Source organism: Cryptotermes secundus, unplaced genomic scaffold (genome assembly GCF_002891405.2).
Source record: "Cryptotermes secundus unplaced genomic scaffold, Csec_1.0 scaffold126, whole genome shotgun sequence".
Lineage (NCBI taxonomy): Eukaryota > Metazoa > Arthropoda > Insecta > Blattodea > Kalotermitidae > Cryptotermes > Cryptotermes secundus.
Genome location: NW_019718617.1, coordinates 505,099 through 519,138, shown reverse-complemented (window position 1 = coordinate 519,138; position 14,040 = coordinate 505,099). Strand labels below are relative to the sequence as shown.

Genomic DNA, 14,040 nt, shown 5'->3' with positions numbered 1-14,040 from the left:
ATTGCTAGGTTACTGTCTCAAATTCGGCTAGGACCGCTTCCTTCTACATTCTCTTCAATTCAATATTCGCTAATGATTCTACCATCCGACGCTGTCTAGGTTTAATCTTAACAACTGAAATCGTAATATTATATTTCAGCATCCTGTTGCATTGGGGCACCATTTTAATTGTGTAGTATTCCGTCCGTAATGCAACAAAGCCAATCCTTTCTTAAAAGACACTAAAATACGTATATTTAATTCACTAAAACGTGTTTGTTAAATATTTCAACTGTCATTAACTGTGTGCACTTCATGTCATTGCTAAATGTTTCTGCCACACATGGGCCATCATCAGGTAATACTTATTATTTGGGGAGACAAAATGATTTTAAATGCCGCCCTAGCAGCATTTTACGTTTGCGGTCATGGGTTCCTATTTCAAAGTTATTCTATAGGGAACCCTCAGTACGCTCCTGAAGTATGGCACCAAACTCCTGGGACACTCTGTTTATGTAATACTATACAATTAAGAATGAAATCATAATTACATAAAGCAGAATAGTTACACTTTGAGGCAGAGACAAGCTTCTGAGTTTCCTCACGTTCTGTGGGCACTATAAGAGGACAAGAAGGGAAAGAACGGTTTAGCACGGAGTGTAATTCTTTATTAAGCCGGTCACAGCGGCCGCGCGATCTAAGGCATGAACCGTCTTCGCCAGCCCGAGCACTGGGATCGTTGGTTCGAATCCCACCCGAGGCATGAGTGTCTTATGTACGTTTATTCTGTAGTTGTGGTGTTCTGTGTGTAGGTAGCGGCCTTGCGACGGGCTGATCCCCTGTCCAAGGAGTCCTACGGACTACGGCCAAGATCCACAATGGCTGTAGAGCTACAGACAGATAATTCCTTATTGTCAAGCAATTTAATCATGACATGCTTACGTTTTGATTGAACAGTTTCATGGGAACAGATTAATTGAAAAATACCTACGCGTACTTAAAAGAATAATATTTACATAAACATGCTGTGGAGAACAGTGGGGTTTCTACACAGCGTATACGCTGTTATGGATCGGCCTGAGCGTCCGACTTGATGGCTCGAGTGTGGCTCACACTGCATCTCACTGCAGCTCCAAATAAATTCAAATTATGGTCTTCTGTGATACCGGTAATGAAGCTTTGGAATTCCATACTGACAAGTACATATTTCCATCAACTGAACACATCTGTGGCCTCCTCTTAGTCTATGCTACGACGTATGAGTAGTGTTTCAGTTAGTTGGTTAGATACGAAAGACTCGTTACTCTGATGCATTCAGGTATGTTAGTGTAGCGGTCAGAAGCTAGAATTGTACTGGGAAGGTGGTCGGTTCGAATCTCGGTCAGAATACAGGAGGCTAGAGGTTTTTTGTGGTTTTATTCAGTCACACCAGACAAATAGTATCTTTATTACCACCGCCTCTGTAGTCTAGTGGTCGGAGTTAGTGGCTTCAGATCCAGACGTCCCGGGTTAGATTCCCGGCGATACCAGATTTTCTGTGAAGTAATGGGTCTGGAGCGGGGTCCACTCAGCCTCGTGAGGATAACTGAGGATCTACCTGAATGGAAAAGTAGTGGCTGCAGTCTTCTAGAGATTAACGCCTGTGGGGATTCGTTGCGCTGACCACGCGACAACCCCTATCCTATAAAGTTGGCACTAACTTCGCCGACAAGCGGCGGTCGCTCGGTGGGTATAGTTAGCTTGCGGACTACAAGCCACGGAGTCTGTTCTTTTTTTTCCCCTGTTCTTTTGTATCTCTATTAGGCCACGACCGTTTCCTTTCACATCTGTTACAACTTATCATTCATTAAACATCTTGCCATTCGTCAGTGCATATTCTAGCTTTTGGATGCGTCCTAAAATAAAAGGAAAGAAAAAGAAACGAACATGAAATGTACGGCAGTATTCTCAGGCACCTTGTCGATACGGATGTATAGGTGTGAAGATGTGAAGGAAAATTAAAATCGCTCGGCAAGTTCTAATGGTTTAAAACAAGGAGATGCTTTATCGCCACTGCTTTTCAACTTTGCCTTAGAATATGCAATTAGGAAAGTCCAGGGAAAGCAGGTGGGACTGAAATTAAATGGCACACATCAGCTGCTGGTCTATGTTGATCATGTGAACCTACTGCGTGATAACACAGATACCACAAAGAAAAACACAGAAACTTTAACTGATGCTAGTAAGGAGGTTGGTTTAGTAGTGAACGCTGAGAAAACGAAATATATGTTGCGGTTTCGTCACCGAAATGCAGGGCAAAATCATGACAACTGTTCTGAAAATGTGGCACAGTTAAAATATTTGGCAACGACAGTAATAAATCAAAACCCGATTGAGGAGGAAATTAAGAGGAAATTGAACTCGGGTAATGCTTGCTACCGTTCAGTCCAGAACCTTTTGTCTTCTTCTCTGCTGTCAAAAACATAAATATTAGAATATACAAAACTATAATTTTGCCTGTGGTTCTGTGTAGGTGTGAAACTTGATATCTGACATTAGGGAAGGAACACAGACTGAGGGTGTTTGGGAACAGGGTGTTGAGGAGAATATTTGGACCTTAGAGAGATGGAGTGACGCGAGGTTGGAGAAAACTGCGTAATGAGGAGCTTCATAGCTTACACTCTTCTCCAAGTATAATTAGAACTGTCAGGGCAAATAGGACGAGATGGACAGGGCACGTAGCACGAATGGGGGTGAAGAGGAATGCATCTAGGATATTGGTGGGAAAGCCAGAAGGAAAGAGACCACTAGGAAGACCAAGACGTAGATGAGTGAATAATATTAAACTGGAACTTAGAGAGATAGGATGGGATAGTATGGACTGGATTGATATGGCTCAGGATAGGGACCAGTGGAGGGCTCTTGTGAACACGGTAATGAACCTTTGGGTCCCATCAAACGGTGGGATGATCTTGAATAGCTGCACAACTGGCGGCTTCTCAAGAAGGGCTCAGTCCCATGAAGTTAGTTGTCTTCTGATCGTACGGTTTGATGGAAGACGGATTGGTGACTACAGCGTTTTAACTTGCTAAATGCTGTCTCTTTGAGGTTATCTATCGAGCTGACAATAATCAGACTATATAGCATATGTGATAGGATTATTAACGAATGTTGAACGGTTGGTGAACTGAGAATTGGCAGGGAAAACCAAAGTACTCAAAGAAAATCAGCCCCAGTACATCACAAATTAAAGTTAGAGTTGCAGAGAAATGAACATATATTTTTAGAGCATTTAACGACGTGAATTCAAATTAGGGGATTACAGTGATGAATGAGACTGGAAGATTATTATGAACTGTGAATATAATCTGAAAGTGGTCGTTGTCGGTTTCCATGCATGGACTACTATGCCGTCCGGGGAAGCCTCACGCCGAATTTCGAAACGGATTCCGCCCGAACACCAGCCTACTTGCAAGCAGGCATGAAGAATTATAAAACAAAAGAAGGGGAGGAACGGTATCATAGGACAGACAAAAGAGAAATGCAACTAGAAGTAAAACAGAATACTGAGAATTACTCAGCGAAATGCTTCTGCTTTCTTACAGCAATTCTCCGAATACTTGGTCTAATGCCAGCTGCATTCTCATGACAGAACAATGTTACTATGCCTCATTTTGTGACAACGTGACGTGAGGATACAGTTGAGAGAGGCAGGACGTGACTTCAGCACTGTAAATTTCAAATCCATGTACTTCGTGGATGAGACAATGGACTGGGAACTGTCCTACACTAGCAATACGAAGCAAGTTGGCAATACATTGGTTCCAGGCCTGTTGTCAAATCGGCGGGAAATGAGAAATCGGACGCAACAGTAGTCCATGTGCTTAATTAAGAACCTCTACACGAAGAAATATGGAGGTACTTACTTAAGTCCCTTGTACTGCGGCTACTTCTGGCCTATTGTATCAGCCTCAGATGATAGGTGAGGGTGATTGTGGAGCAATTGGTGGAATAAAGATTGGTAGGGGAAACCGAAGTACTCGGAGGAAACCTGCCCCAGCGCCACTTTGTCCACCACAAATCCCACTTGAAGAGACCCAGGGATCGAACCCGGGCCGCCGCGATGGGAAGCCAGCGACTAACCGCTTGAGTTATGGCGCGGCCGAGGTACTTACTTACTCATGGAACTGAGCTCTTCTTGAGGAGCCGCCAATTCTGCAGCTACTCAAGAATTTCCCAGGATTTTATGGAACCCGAAGGTTCATTACCGTGTTCACAAGAACCCTCCACTGGTCCCTATCCTGAGCCAGACCAATCGAATCCATTCCATCCCATCCTATCTCTCTAAGATACATTTTAATATTGTCCACCCACCTATGTCTACGTCTTCCCAGTGGTCTCTTTCCTTCTGACTTTCCCACCAATATCCTATACGCATTCCTCTTCTCCCCTATTCGTGCTAAATGCCCTGCCCACCTCATTCTCCTTGACTTGATCATTCTAATTATATACATTTATTATGTCTTAATAGTATACACAAAATTACTGTTTTTTTTTAATTTTTTTTCCACCGTTCGGTGTTCTAGAAAATAGAAAATACGAGGTTTCGCAAACCAGATCTGTTTCCGTCCTCAGTTGAGAAAGGAAGACACCTACTCACTTGGGCCCCTTTGAAAGAGAGAGTCTCAATCACCAGACAAACCCTGTCAGATTTACACAGCTACTTAATCACTTGAGACCGGGTTAGTTCGGAGGGAGATAACAAGAAAATAATGAATAAAAATTGTGATAGACCACGCACATGCACGGGACAAAATTCCACCTCCTTTTCTACCCTAGTGGCTACAAGTCAAGCGAATACAGAGCTGTTGTGGTGCAACTGAAGCAGCGTTTGCATAGCTCGCCACGGAAAAGGGGTGATAAATACACGGAATACAGAATCAAAAAAGAATCACATCGAAATCTTTGAAAAGTCAAAGAAAGCGCACGGAGAATAGGCTACCTCTGTCAAACTTAACTTGGTCCCTTTTTTCGGAAAACCGTTTTGGCCACTCAAAGCCATGTGTTCTTGACAAGGATAATCTCTGAGAAAAGGTGAGCGTTCTGGTGTGCGTGACAGACTCCCTACTGACAATGGCAGAAGAACTGAACATCAGCAGAGAGAATGTACGATTGATTTTGACGGAAAATAGGTGGACGAAGATCTGCGGGGAAAATGGTGTCCAAAAAGCTCGCCAGCGACCAGCTGTAACGGAGGGGGGAAGAATGGACTGATCTTCTGCAACGAAGTAAAGATAATGATGAATGGCTGAGCACAGTCATCACTGGACCGAAAATGTGGGTTCTTCAACTTGACTTCGGGACAGAGCGGCAGATCATGCAGTGGAAATCTTCAGGCTTGCTTGGCTCCAAGAAAGCGCGGATGTCAAAGTCAGAAGCCAAGAAAAAGTTGACATATTTCTTTGGGCTGCAAAGGGGTACAGCATCGGGACCTTGTTTCACCTGGTCTGTCAAACATCAGTCAGAGATGTAAACCTGCTCTTAAATCAACATCATCACATTTCGAGAACGAATGAATTCTCAAAGCCAACATGTCTACAGAATAATGTTTGTAGCACGTCACGCTAGCAAAGCAGAACACAATTCTAACAGATGAAAGACCGCAGATCACGAAGGGCTATTGACGAAAGTGTTTAAAACGGTTCTACAGGCCAACCTGAGCTGAGTAACAGAAACATCTGGCAACAAAATGTCTGCTGAAATATGTACAATAATTTTATAATTTAAAATGAATGGTTTTCAGTTTGAATATCGTGTAGATATAACTTTCAATCAATTCGGGGGATAAATACTTTTAGTGTTTCTTGACCGGAATTCACTTGCGGGTCGCGGGTTGCACTTCACTGATCTAGGATCTTAGGCTAGAAGTTCTCAGTTCTGCAACTACCACTATTCTACTTTGGTCTGCTACCTCTTGCCCACGTCTCACAATCCTATTTTACCTCTAGCTTGACCAACAGACTACCCACTTCCGGAGTGAGCCGGGATAGCGTAGTTGGTATAGCGCCTAGCTACTGGCTGACGACCGAGGGGTCGGAGTTCGAATGCTAGTTGGATCAAGAATTTTCACTTCTCCATGTCCAGATCGGCTCTGTGTTCAACCAACCTCCTATCCAACAGGTACCGGGGGCTCCTTCCCTGATGGTAAAGCGGTCCGGGCCTTGAAGCTGACCACTAACCTCCAACTAGTGCCGAGGTGAAGAAAACCTGGGTCTATACATCTACTCCCCTATACGCCTTCATGGCGTAGTGCTTACTTAGTTACGTACAGGGACAACTTTACTTTTACCTACTTCTGGACACTGTTTCACCGAAGGGTCTTTATGCTACTCCATCTGTGCGCAAGTAAGCAAGAATATACGGGAATCACGCAGCAGTTAACCACATCTCGCTTTGTAACGCTATGTCGGGCTCCCTTCTCTGCACGACTGACGCTGAGTTCAAAGGGTGCAATTTCTTCAGTGCCAATCGGATACAGGGATCGACACCTCAACATGTTACTGTAGATAATGCCCCAGAATGATGATGATGATGATCATCATCAACATTCCTTCGAATCTCTCCCCTGTAACCGTCCTTAACGCAGGCTTCAGGAGTAGCTTACTTCAGAACTTTATCAGGCCGGTATTGGGCTAACGACGGGCTGGAGTTATGGAATGGTTTCGGGCTATGTACTGTAACTGCTAAAGTACGATTGGGCGCTAATGGGATTCCAGGGTATGGGGCGTCTTACAGAGATTTGGATTGGTCCCACTCCATAGGTGGAGTTTGGTGCGGCTCAGCTCAGGTAAGGCAGACACGTGATTCTTGTAACACACAGTAACCAGGAGTTGCTTCCTCACGCTGCTCCACTCACAAAATGAACAAAATAAACCTCCGTGGTTTCAGTTCGCAAGCGAACTATATCGACCGAGCGACCGCCGCTTGTCGGCGAAGTTAATTTTTTAATTCGCTTAGTGGGGGATTGAGTCCAACTGGGTCCACTCGGCACGGCGACCACTGATGGGCCTATTGTAGCCTGTCCCGGGTGATTATGATGATGCAGAATTAGGTGGAATGAAGATTGGCAGGGAAACCGAAGTATTCAGAGAAAACCTGCCTCTGCGCCACTTTGTTCACCACAAATCCTACATGACTAGACCCCGGGCTCGAACCCTGGCTGCCGCGGTGGGAAGCCAGCGAGTATCCTTAGCTATGACACGGCCGTCCCCTTTCAGACTCTTAACTCGCTGGTTCGAGACATAACAATCTCACTTCTCCAATTTCGGTGTAGCAGACCTCAACTGCCGGCTGACACCTCCGGTTGTTAAATTCATAAATTTGTAAAGTTTATAATTTCGAAAAGAATGCCTCCCGTGTGCCGCGACTTCCTACTTCAAATTTATCCAGGAAGCCCCGTGTCTTACAACTAAATGTAATACTTGACCTAAGCCTCACGTAAGTGGAAAATCTGATTGGCTCGCCCATACAAATTGCTGTGTCTCATTAAGTTCATTAGCCCGAAAGGGACAAATTGATTATAATCAAACAGAAACAATTTGAGGTAATTAAAAGTCCACACTCAAATTCGAACTGATACACCGACCGTCCGTTAACTCTCCTACCACCATACTGAGGGGATACACGGTAGCGAAGTTGGTTTAGGCACTATGCTACAAGCAGGAAGGTCGCGGGTTCGAATCCCGAAGAGGTGGATTTTTTTTTTCCAATTTACCTAATCCTTGCAGCCGCACTATGTCCCTGGGATCGAATCAGCCTCTAATAGAAGTGAGTACCAGGAATTTTCCTAGGGGGTAAAGGGAGGTTGATGTGCTCTCTGGGGGAGGGGGATATATTCAATCGATGAAAGAACCACGATTTTATAGCAGCTCAAAAACAGTGGAAGCCAAAAAGGTGCAAATGAGGGGAGAGCACCATCTTACTGTATAGATTTGCCATCTTCTGAGTGTGGCCAAACTTTCCTTTACTTTGGGCCTCTATCGTACATGCCGATACGTCTTGTGTTCTGGGCGTCTTCATCGTCGTACTTACAGACTGTGGTCTTCTATGTTATTATACCGTGCGCTCTTCTATACCGACGTTTCGGAGAAAATTATCTCTCCATCTACAGAGTTTGAAGTGTGCAAAGTTAGAAATTGATTCGAAATTTAACCCACTCGCGGATCTGACTCGTCCGCCTATATAACTGAACCGATTCCTCATTCTACACACTTTTACCCTGAAGATGGATGCAGCATATTCATCATCATATCTGTATCTTCCTATAGAACTAGTGTGACAACCCATAAGAGCACACTCTAAACAATCAACGCTGTGAAACCTCAAAACGTACAGTCATATAGGCCTACGTGTATGTAAGTTCAGCTGTTCTTCTGTCGTTTTCATCCACTGGGCACTAGAAATTTACATGCTTAAATCCACCAACCGCATACATTCAAATGCCGCTGTTTCCGTTTTAATAGACACTGTTGAATCAAAACAATCGCATTGCTATTTTAAATAAACATTTCTTTTTAAGGTAAAGCTAGTATAACAGGCCGTGGAGGCCCATAGGATTGTGAGAAGTCGAGGCTCTCACATTTTCTCTTAGACAATCGGCTTACAGATGGCGGTGAGATTGTGAGCCTCACGCGTCGGCCGCCCTTTACCTCCTAGAAAGATTCTTGGTACTCATTTCTATTAGAGGCTGAGTCGACCACTGGGCCATAGTGCGGTTGGAAGGATTAGGTCAACTGAAAAATCGAATGACCTCATCGGGAATCGAACCCGCGACCTTCCGGCTTCTAGCATAGTTCCTCAGTCAACTACGCCCCATCTCGTTTTTCTTAACAAGACTGAAAGCGATTTTGTCTTAAATTTATTTTTAAGGAGACGTTTTAAATTTTAGATAAAACTATTTTGAGTCGTATTATGAAGAATCAAAAGAGAAACACAGGAACATCTCTGGCTTATTTCATGCATCAAACACAAGAAGCACAGCTTGTCGAACAACCTACCTGCTTATTCTTTTCGATTTCATTTTCTGTTCTGTTCTCTCCTTCCTCCTCCTCGTCCTTATCACTGAAAAAAAAATAAGAAGAAAACCTTGAGAAACAAGAAACATACAGGTCTACAGAATATTGTGTTAATAGGAAAACTACTGGCACTTGATGTCACCACTCAAGAATATTTCATGTTTAGTTCCAATACCTTAGATAACAAAAGATTTATTACAGCTAATAACATACGCGGGTGTAGGGGTCCGTATTTTCAGATTTAACGTGCTGTTAATGAAACTATGGTTCACAAGGGCCCCAATCTACGAGAAACTGGGTGTTTGGCTACGCTCAGATCCGCTCTAAAACACACAACTTGGATATCCAAGAGAAATGCAAGAAATAAGCAGCAGACCGCATCCCACAAAACTGTACTTATAAACTACACGACAAGATGGAGGGACATAATGCAACAACCCCCTTCAGCATGCCAACACATGTCTGCTGAAGTTTGCACGCGACCCAACACAACTTCTAGCTTGAAATTGTAAATATCAATTTTTACGGTTATGTTTTTATGCCATTTATATTATATATCATTTAACTTTGTATTCAATTTTTATCATTTTTTTACCTTTTTAAATATTGTGAATATATTCCCAAGGTATATTTGCTACAGCACAGCAATCTGCCAACATATACTGATCCGTGTTGTAGCCAATGCGTTTAATTGCTTGAGATATGTTCATTTAAGGCCTGATGATGACCAAATTGTCGAAACATGGAGCATAGCTACATTTGTAACAAATAAGTAAAATGTACATTAACATCCACTGTCTCCACTGAAGACATTTCCATACCACTCGCTGTGCTGTGTTGAAGGTTATAATACAAATAAAAATCAAATATTATATACATAACAGGATGCAGTCTATAAAGTTTAAAAATAAACAGGCTGCGCTTAATTAAAAACTCTAGCAGTTGGCGTCGTACATTTTAGGACTTGCAGGAACTGGAACTTTCAGATTTCAGTAACACTGATATTAAAGGCATTATCACTTAGCGTACATCTCACGTATCAAATCATCGCTTACACAAATAGTCTCAAACAAGCTCTAAGTTGAATGGCGCTACTGATGCTTCCACCTCACAAGTTCGCAGTGCACTTACAAGACGTGGACGTTTTCTCCGCCATATTGTTCATACGGGATCTGCCAGCTAGTGCCTACACTAGTCAGATGGTGTCCGAAACTGGTGGAGCACGATAAGAGAAGAAGGGAACTTTTGGAACCTTAAGATAACTTGCGCCGAGTATATAAAAGTGCAAACAGTACGCACACAGCACAAAGAAGGGCTGTGTCGTAGTAACAGGTGGCAGATGTTCACACGCGCACTGCTGTACGCATCGCTACGTCGCGACACGGCTACAGGCTTCAATGACTGCGCCTAGGAGCGCTGTTACATAGTCTACTCGCGCTACTTTATACAGCAGAGGTCTTATAATGATCAGTTTGCCACGGACTTACACGAATGGAGGAGGGGGGCAAAGGAATAATTAAAACAAACGCAGAGTATGAAGAAGAAATAACACATAATTGGAAAGACAAAGAGAAGCGAGTTGCTCGGTGTCTGCTTCTTACAAGTTGGTGGCTGAAAATGTATTACGCATGAAGAACGGGGAGAGGCGATTTCTTTAAAGGCTGGGGCGAAAATTCATTGACTGAACGTTCGAAACGCTATTGGGAATCAGCGTAGTTCCTAACGCTGTGCATTAGGCCTATGTATGAATGTAAAAAAGCTAAAGTCGTCCCAGTGCTTAATTAATTAAGTACCAACGCCATGAAGACGTATAAGAAAGTGGAGGTATAGCTCCAGAATTATTGGTTTCGACATTAGATGGAGGCAAGTGGTCAGCACCACGCCCCAGCTGCTTTAATCTCAAGGAAAGGGTTCCGGTGCTCACTGTACAAAAGGCTAGGTGGGCCCTACAGCCACTCTGGACGCTGTGGAGAAGAGACAAATCTCATGCACCTGCAGGGAATCGAGCCCAGAATGTGAAGCCCGTAACCCCACCTGTACCGACTGAGGTATCCCGGCACTATGTATAAAGTAAAGAGTACAGTAAGAGTTATAGTTGTGCCCGTAATAAAGAGCGCTCGGTGGAAGTGCATTGGGTTTGTGGAGGGAAGCTACGTCCTCTGACATCCACTGTACTATGGAGATGGCCAGCGTCACACAAACAAATCAAACTCCATGGCCTGTAGTCCGCAAGCGAACTATACCGACCGAGCGACTGCCACTTGTCGGCAAAGTTAGTGCCAACTTTTGCGGATAGAGGGTGTCATGTGGTCAACGCAACGGATTCCCACGGCCGTTAATCTCAGTTTTCTAGACCGGAGTCGCTATTTCCTTCAAATATATCCTTAATTATCCTCACGAGGCTGAGTGGACCCCGTTCCAGACCCACTACTTCTCAGAAAATCTGGTAATGACAGGAATCTAACCCGGGACCTCTGGATCCGTACGTAGGAACTCTGACCACTAGACCACAGAGTCGGTCGGTTAGCGTCACACTCAGAATAAAATTATTCTCGAAATGTGTCACTACAGTCTGACTGTATCCCAAAGGTGGATGGTAGCAAAAGTGGAATCAGCCCCTGCCACTGGTATGTAGGTAACGTGGGGGAAACTGTCCGCATTCAGTTTGTAGTCAGAGATTTCGTTCTCTTTCTCTCTCTCTCTCCCTCCATGGCTCTACAGTACTCTGTTGGACCTTGGCCGCTTTTCCTGTTTCTTAATCCTACACACTCGATAGGAGCCCTTGGACGGGGGATCAGGCCGTTGCAGGGCCGCTACCTACACACAGAACAACATAAACACAGAATAAACGCCTTGAGTGGGATTCGAACCCACGAACCCAGCGTTCGAGCGAGCGAAGAGAGTTCATGCCTTAGACCGCGCCGCTACTGTGACCGGCAGATCTTGTCACTAGTCACCACCATTCCTTCTTCACGACCAGGACCACCAACGTCCAGCAGCTGCATACCTTACGGACTGTTCTGGCCAGTATTAACACTTACCATAGTGTTATCTGCTTGCCCACATTCCTTAACCCACAGTGTGGGGGTTGCATATCGCATTTAGGCAACATATGTTGGACATGGCTGCACTCAGGAAAAACTACTGCATCATGGTATTACGGTCCATAGTCTCGAAAGTTGATTTTGCACGGAGAAAATTTTGTAAGTTCCCCCCAACCCCTTATTGATCGAATGGTTCCTCCCTCTTGTCAAGCGCTGTCCTCACACTACGCAAATAACTACTTCATTTTTGCTGCCTGTCTCGAAAATCGCTTATTAATGTTTATTCGCTGCAAAAGTTTTAAGAAGAATACGTGTACAGCTAGGCCTAAGCTTTAGCAATGACAGAATGTAATTGTGTGTCGGGTGATGGGACATGAAGCGGAATTCTAACCTACCTCTGGATGTCAACTTCACCCACTTAAGGGCTTCAGATCTCTCGTCTGCGATGTGTCCTCAATTAAAGTTAGGGCTGTTTGTGATGCGGCACTTCTAATGCAAATTATTCAAACTGTGAAATATGCAGATGACCTTGTGTTAATGGCTAAGGAAGAAACTGTGCTACAGGGCATGATTGACAGACTAATTGAAATTGGAAGGTGCTATGGCATGGAAATGAATGTGGAAAAAACAAAATTAATGAAAATTTCGAGACAACCAACCCCAGTCACGATAAGGATAGACCAAAAACAACTGGAGAATGTGAAATGTTTTAAATATTTGGGTAGCTTGTTAACAGATGATGGAAGGTGTACTTGTGAAATTAAATCCAGGATTGCCATGGCAAAAGCTGCATTTAGCAAGAAGAAGAATCTTTTTACCAGCAAATTGGACTTAAATTTGAGGAAGAAACTAGTGAAATGCTACATTTGGAGCATAGCTCTGTATGGGGCTGAAACATGGACACTTAGGGCAGTAGATCAGAAACATCTGGAAAGTTTCGAAATGTGGTGTTGGAGAAGAATGGAGAAGATCAGTTGGACCGATTATGTGAGAAATGAAGAAGTGTTAATTAGAGTCAGTGAGCAGAGGAATATCCTACACGAAATAAGAAAACGGAAGGCTAATTGGATTGGTCATGTTTTACGTAGAAACTGCCTTCTAAAAGAAGTTATCGAAGGAAAGATAGAGGGGCGGATAGAAGTGACAAGAAGACGAGGAAGAAGACGTAAGAAGATGCTGGATGACCTTGGGGACAGAAGAGGATACTGTCATTTGAAGGCGAAAGCTCTAGATCGCATTAAATGGAGGAACTGTTTTGGAAGAGACTGTGGACCTGTCGTCTTGACAGATTATTGATGATGATGACTTCTAATGCAAGCCTACAGTTGTTACAAAACCCCAACAAGAGTGCTGAACTAATCTGCCAGATATTGCAACAGTATGGTCTATTTTAACGAACATTTGATATTGGAAACTACTAAAATTTGCATACAACTGTGTGTCAAGGTGGATAATGTTTCAAACAAAACTCACACAAATGAAGTACACATCCCAAGCCACAATAGATCGCAGTGGTCGGGGGTGCAAGGGCAAAGAAAACCCACCCCTTATACATTAAAGTACACATCCCATGTCCAACAGGTATGCATTTCCTATTAAGTCTTATAGATTTCTAGATATTAAAAAAGAAGAGACAGTGTATGCCCCAGGACTCTTAGGCTATGGAAACAATGAACAATCAACAGTGGTCTTCCGAAAACAGGCGAAGATTAACTAAGTTTCTTGTTGGGCCGCGCCATAGCTCAAGCGGTTAGTCGCTCGCTTCCCACCGCGGTGGCCCAGGTTCGATCCCGGGTCTGGTCAAGTGGGATTTGTGGTGGACAAAGTGGCGTTGGGGCATATTTTCTCCGAGTACTTCGGTTTCCCTTGCCAATCTTCATTCCACCAAATTCTCCTTCATCATAATCACCCGGGGCAGGCTACAATAGGCCAATCAGTGGCCGCCGTGCCGAGTGGACCCAGCT

General features: G+C 43.9%; 2 protein-coding genes across 7 annotated transcripts in view; one reads left to right on the top strand and one right to left on the bottom strand.

Moving 5' to 3' along the window:
* LOC111861443 overlaps window positions 1-14,040 on the top strand; it is a 358,446-nt gene that overhangs the window by 59,269 nt on the left and 285,137 nt on the right. The gene's annotated exons all lie outside the window — the stretch shown is intronic.
* Window positions 1-14,040, bottom strand: part of LOC111861431 (mucin-22) — a 176,883-nt gene that overhangs the window by 21,650 nt on the left and 141,193 nt on the right. For all 3 annotated transcript variants that reach the window (XM_023845997.2, XM_023845990.2, XM_033750383.1), the window contains exon 5: window positions 9,015-9,078. In XM_023845997.2, the coding sequence (XP_023701765.1) occupies window positions 9,015-9,078 (64 nt within the window). The remainder of the gene's footprint in view (window positions 1-9,014; window positions 9,079-14,040) is intronic.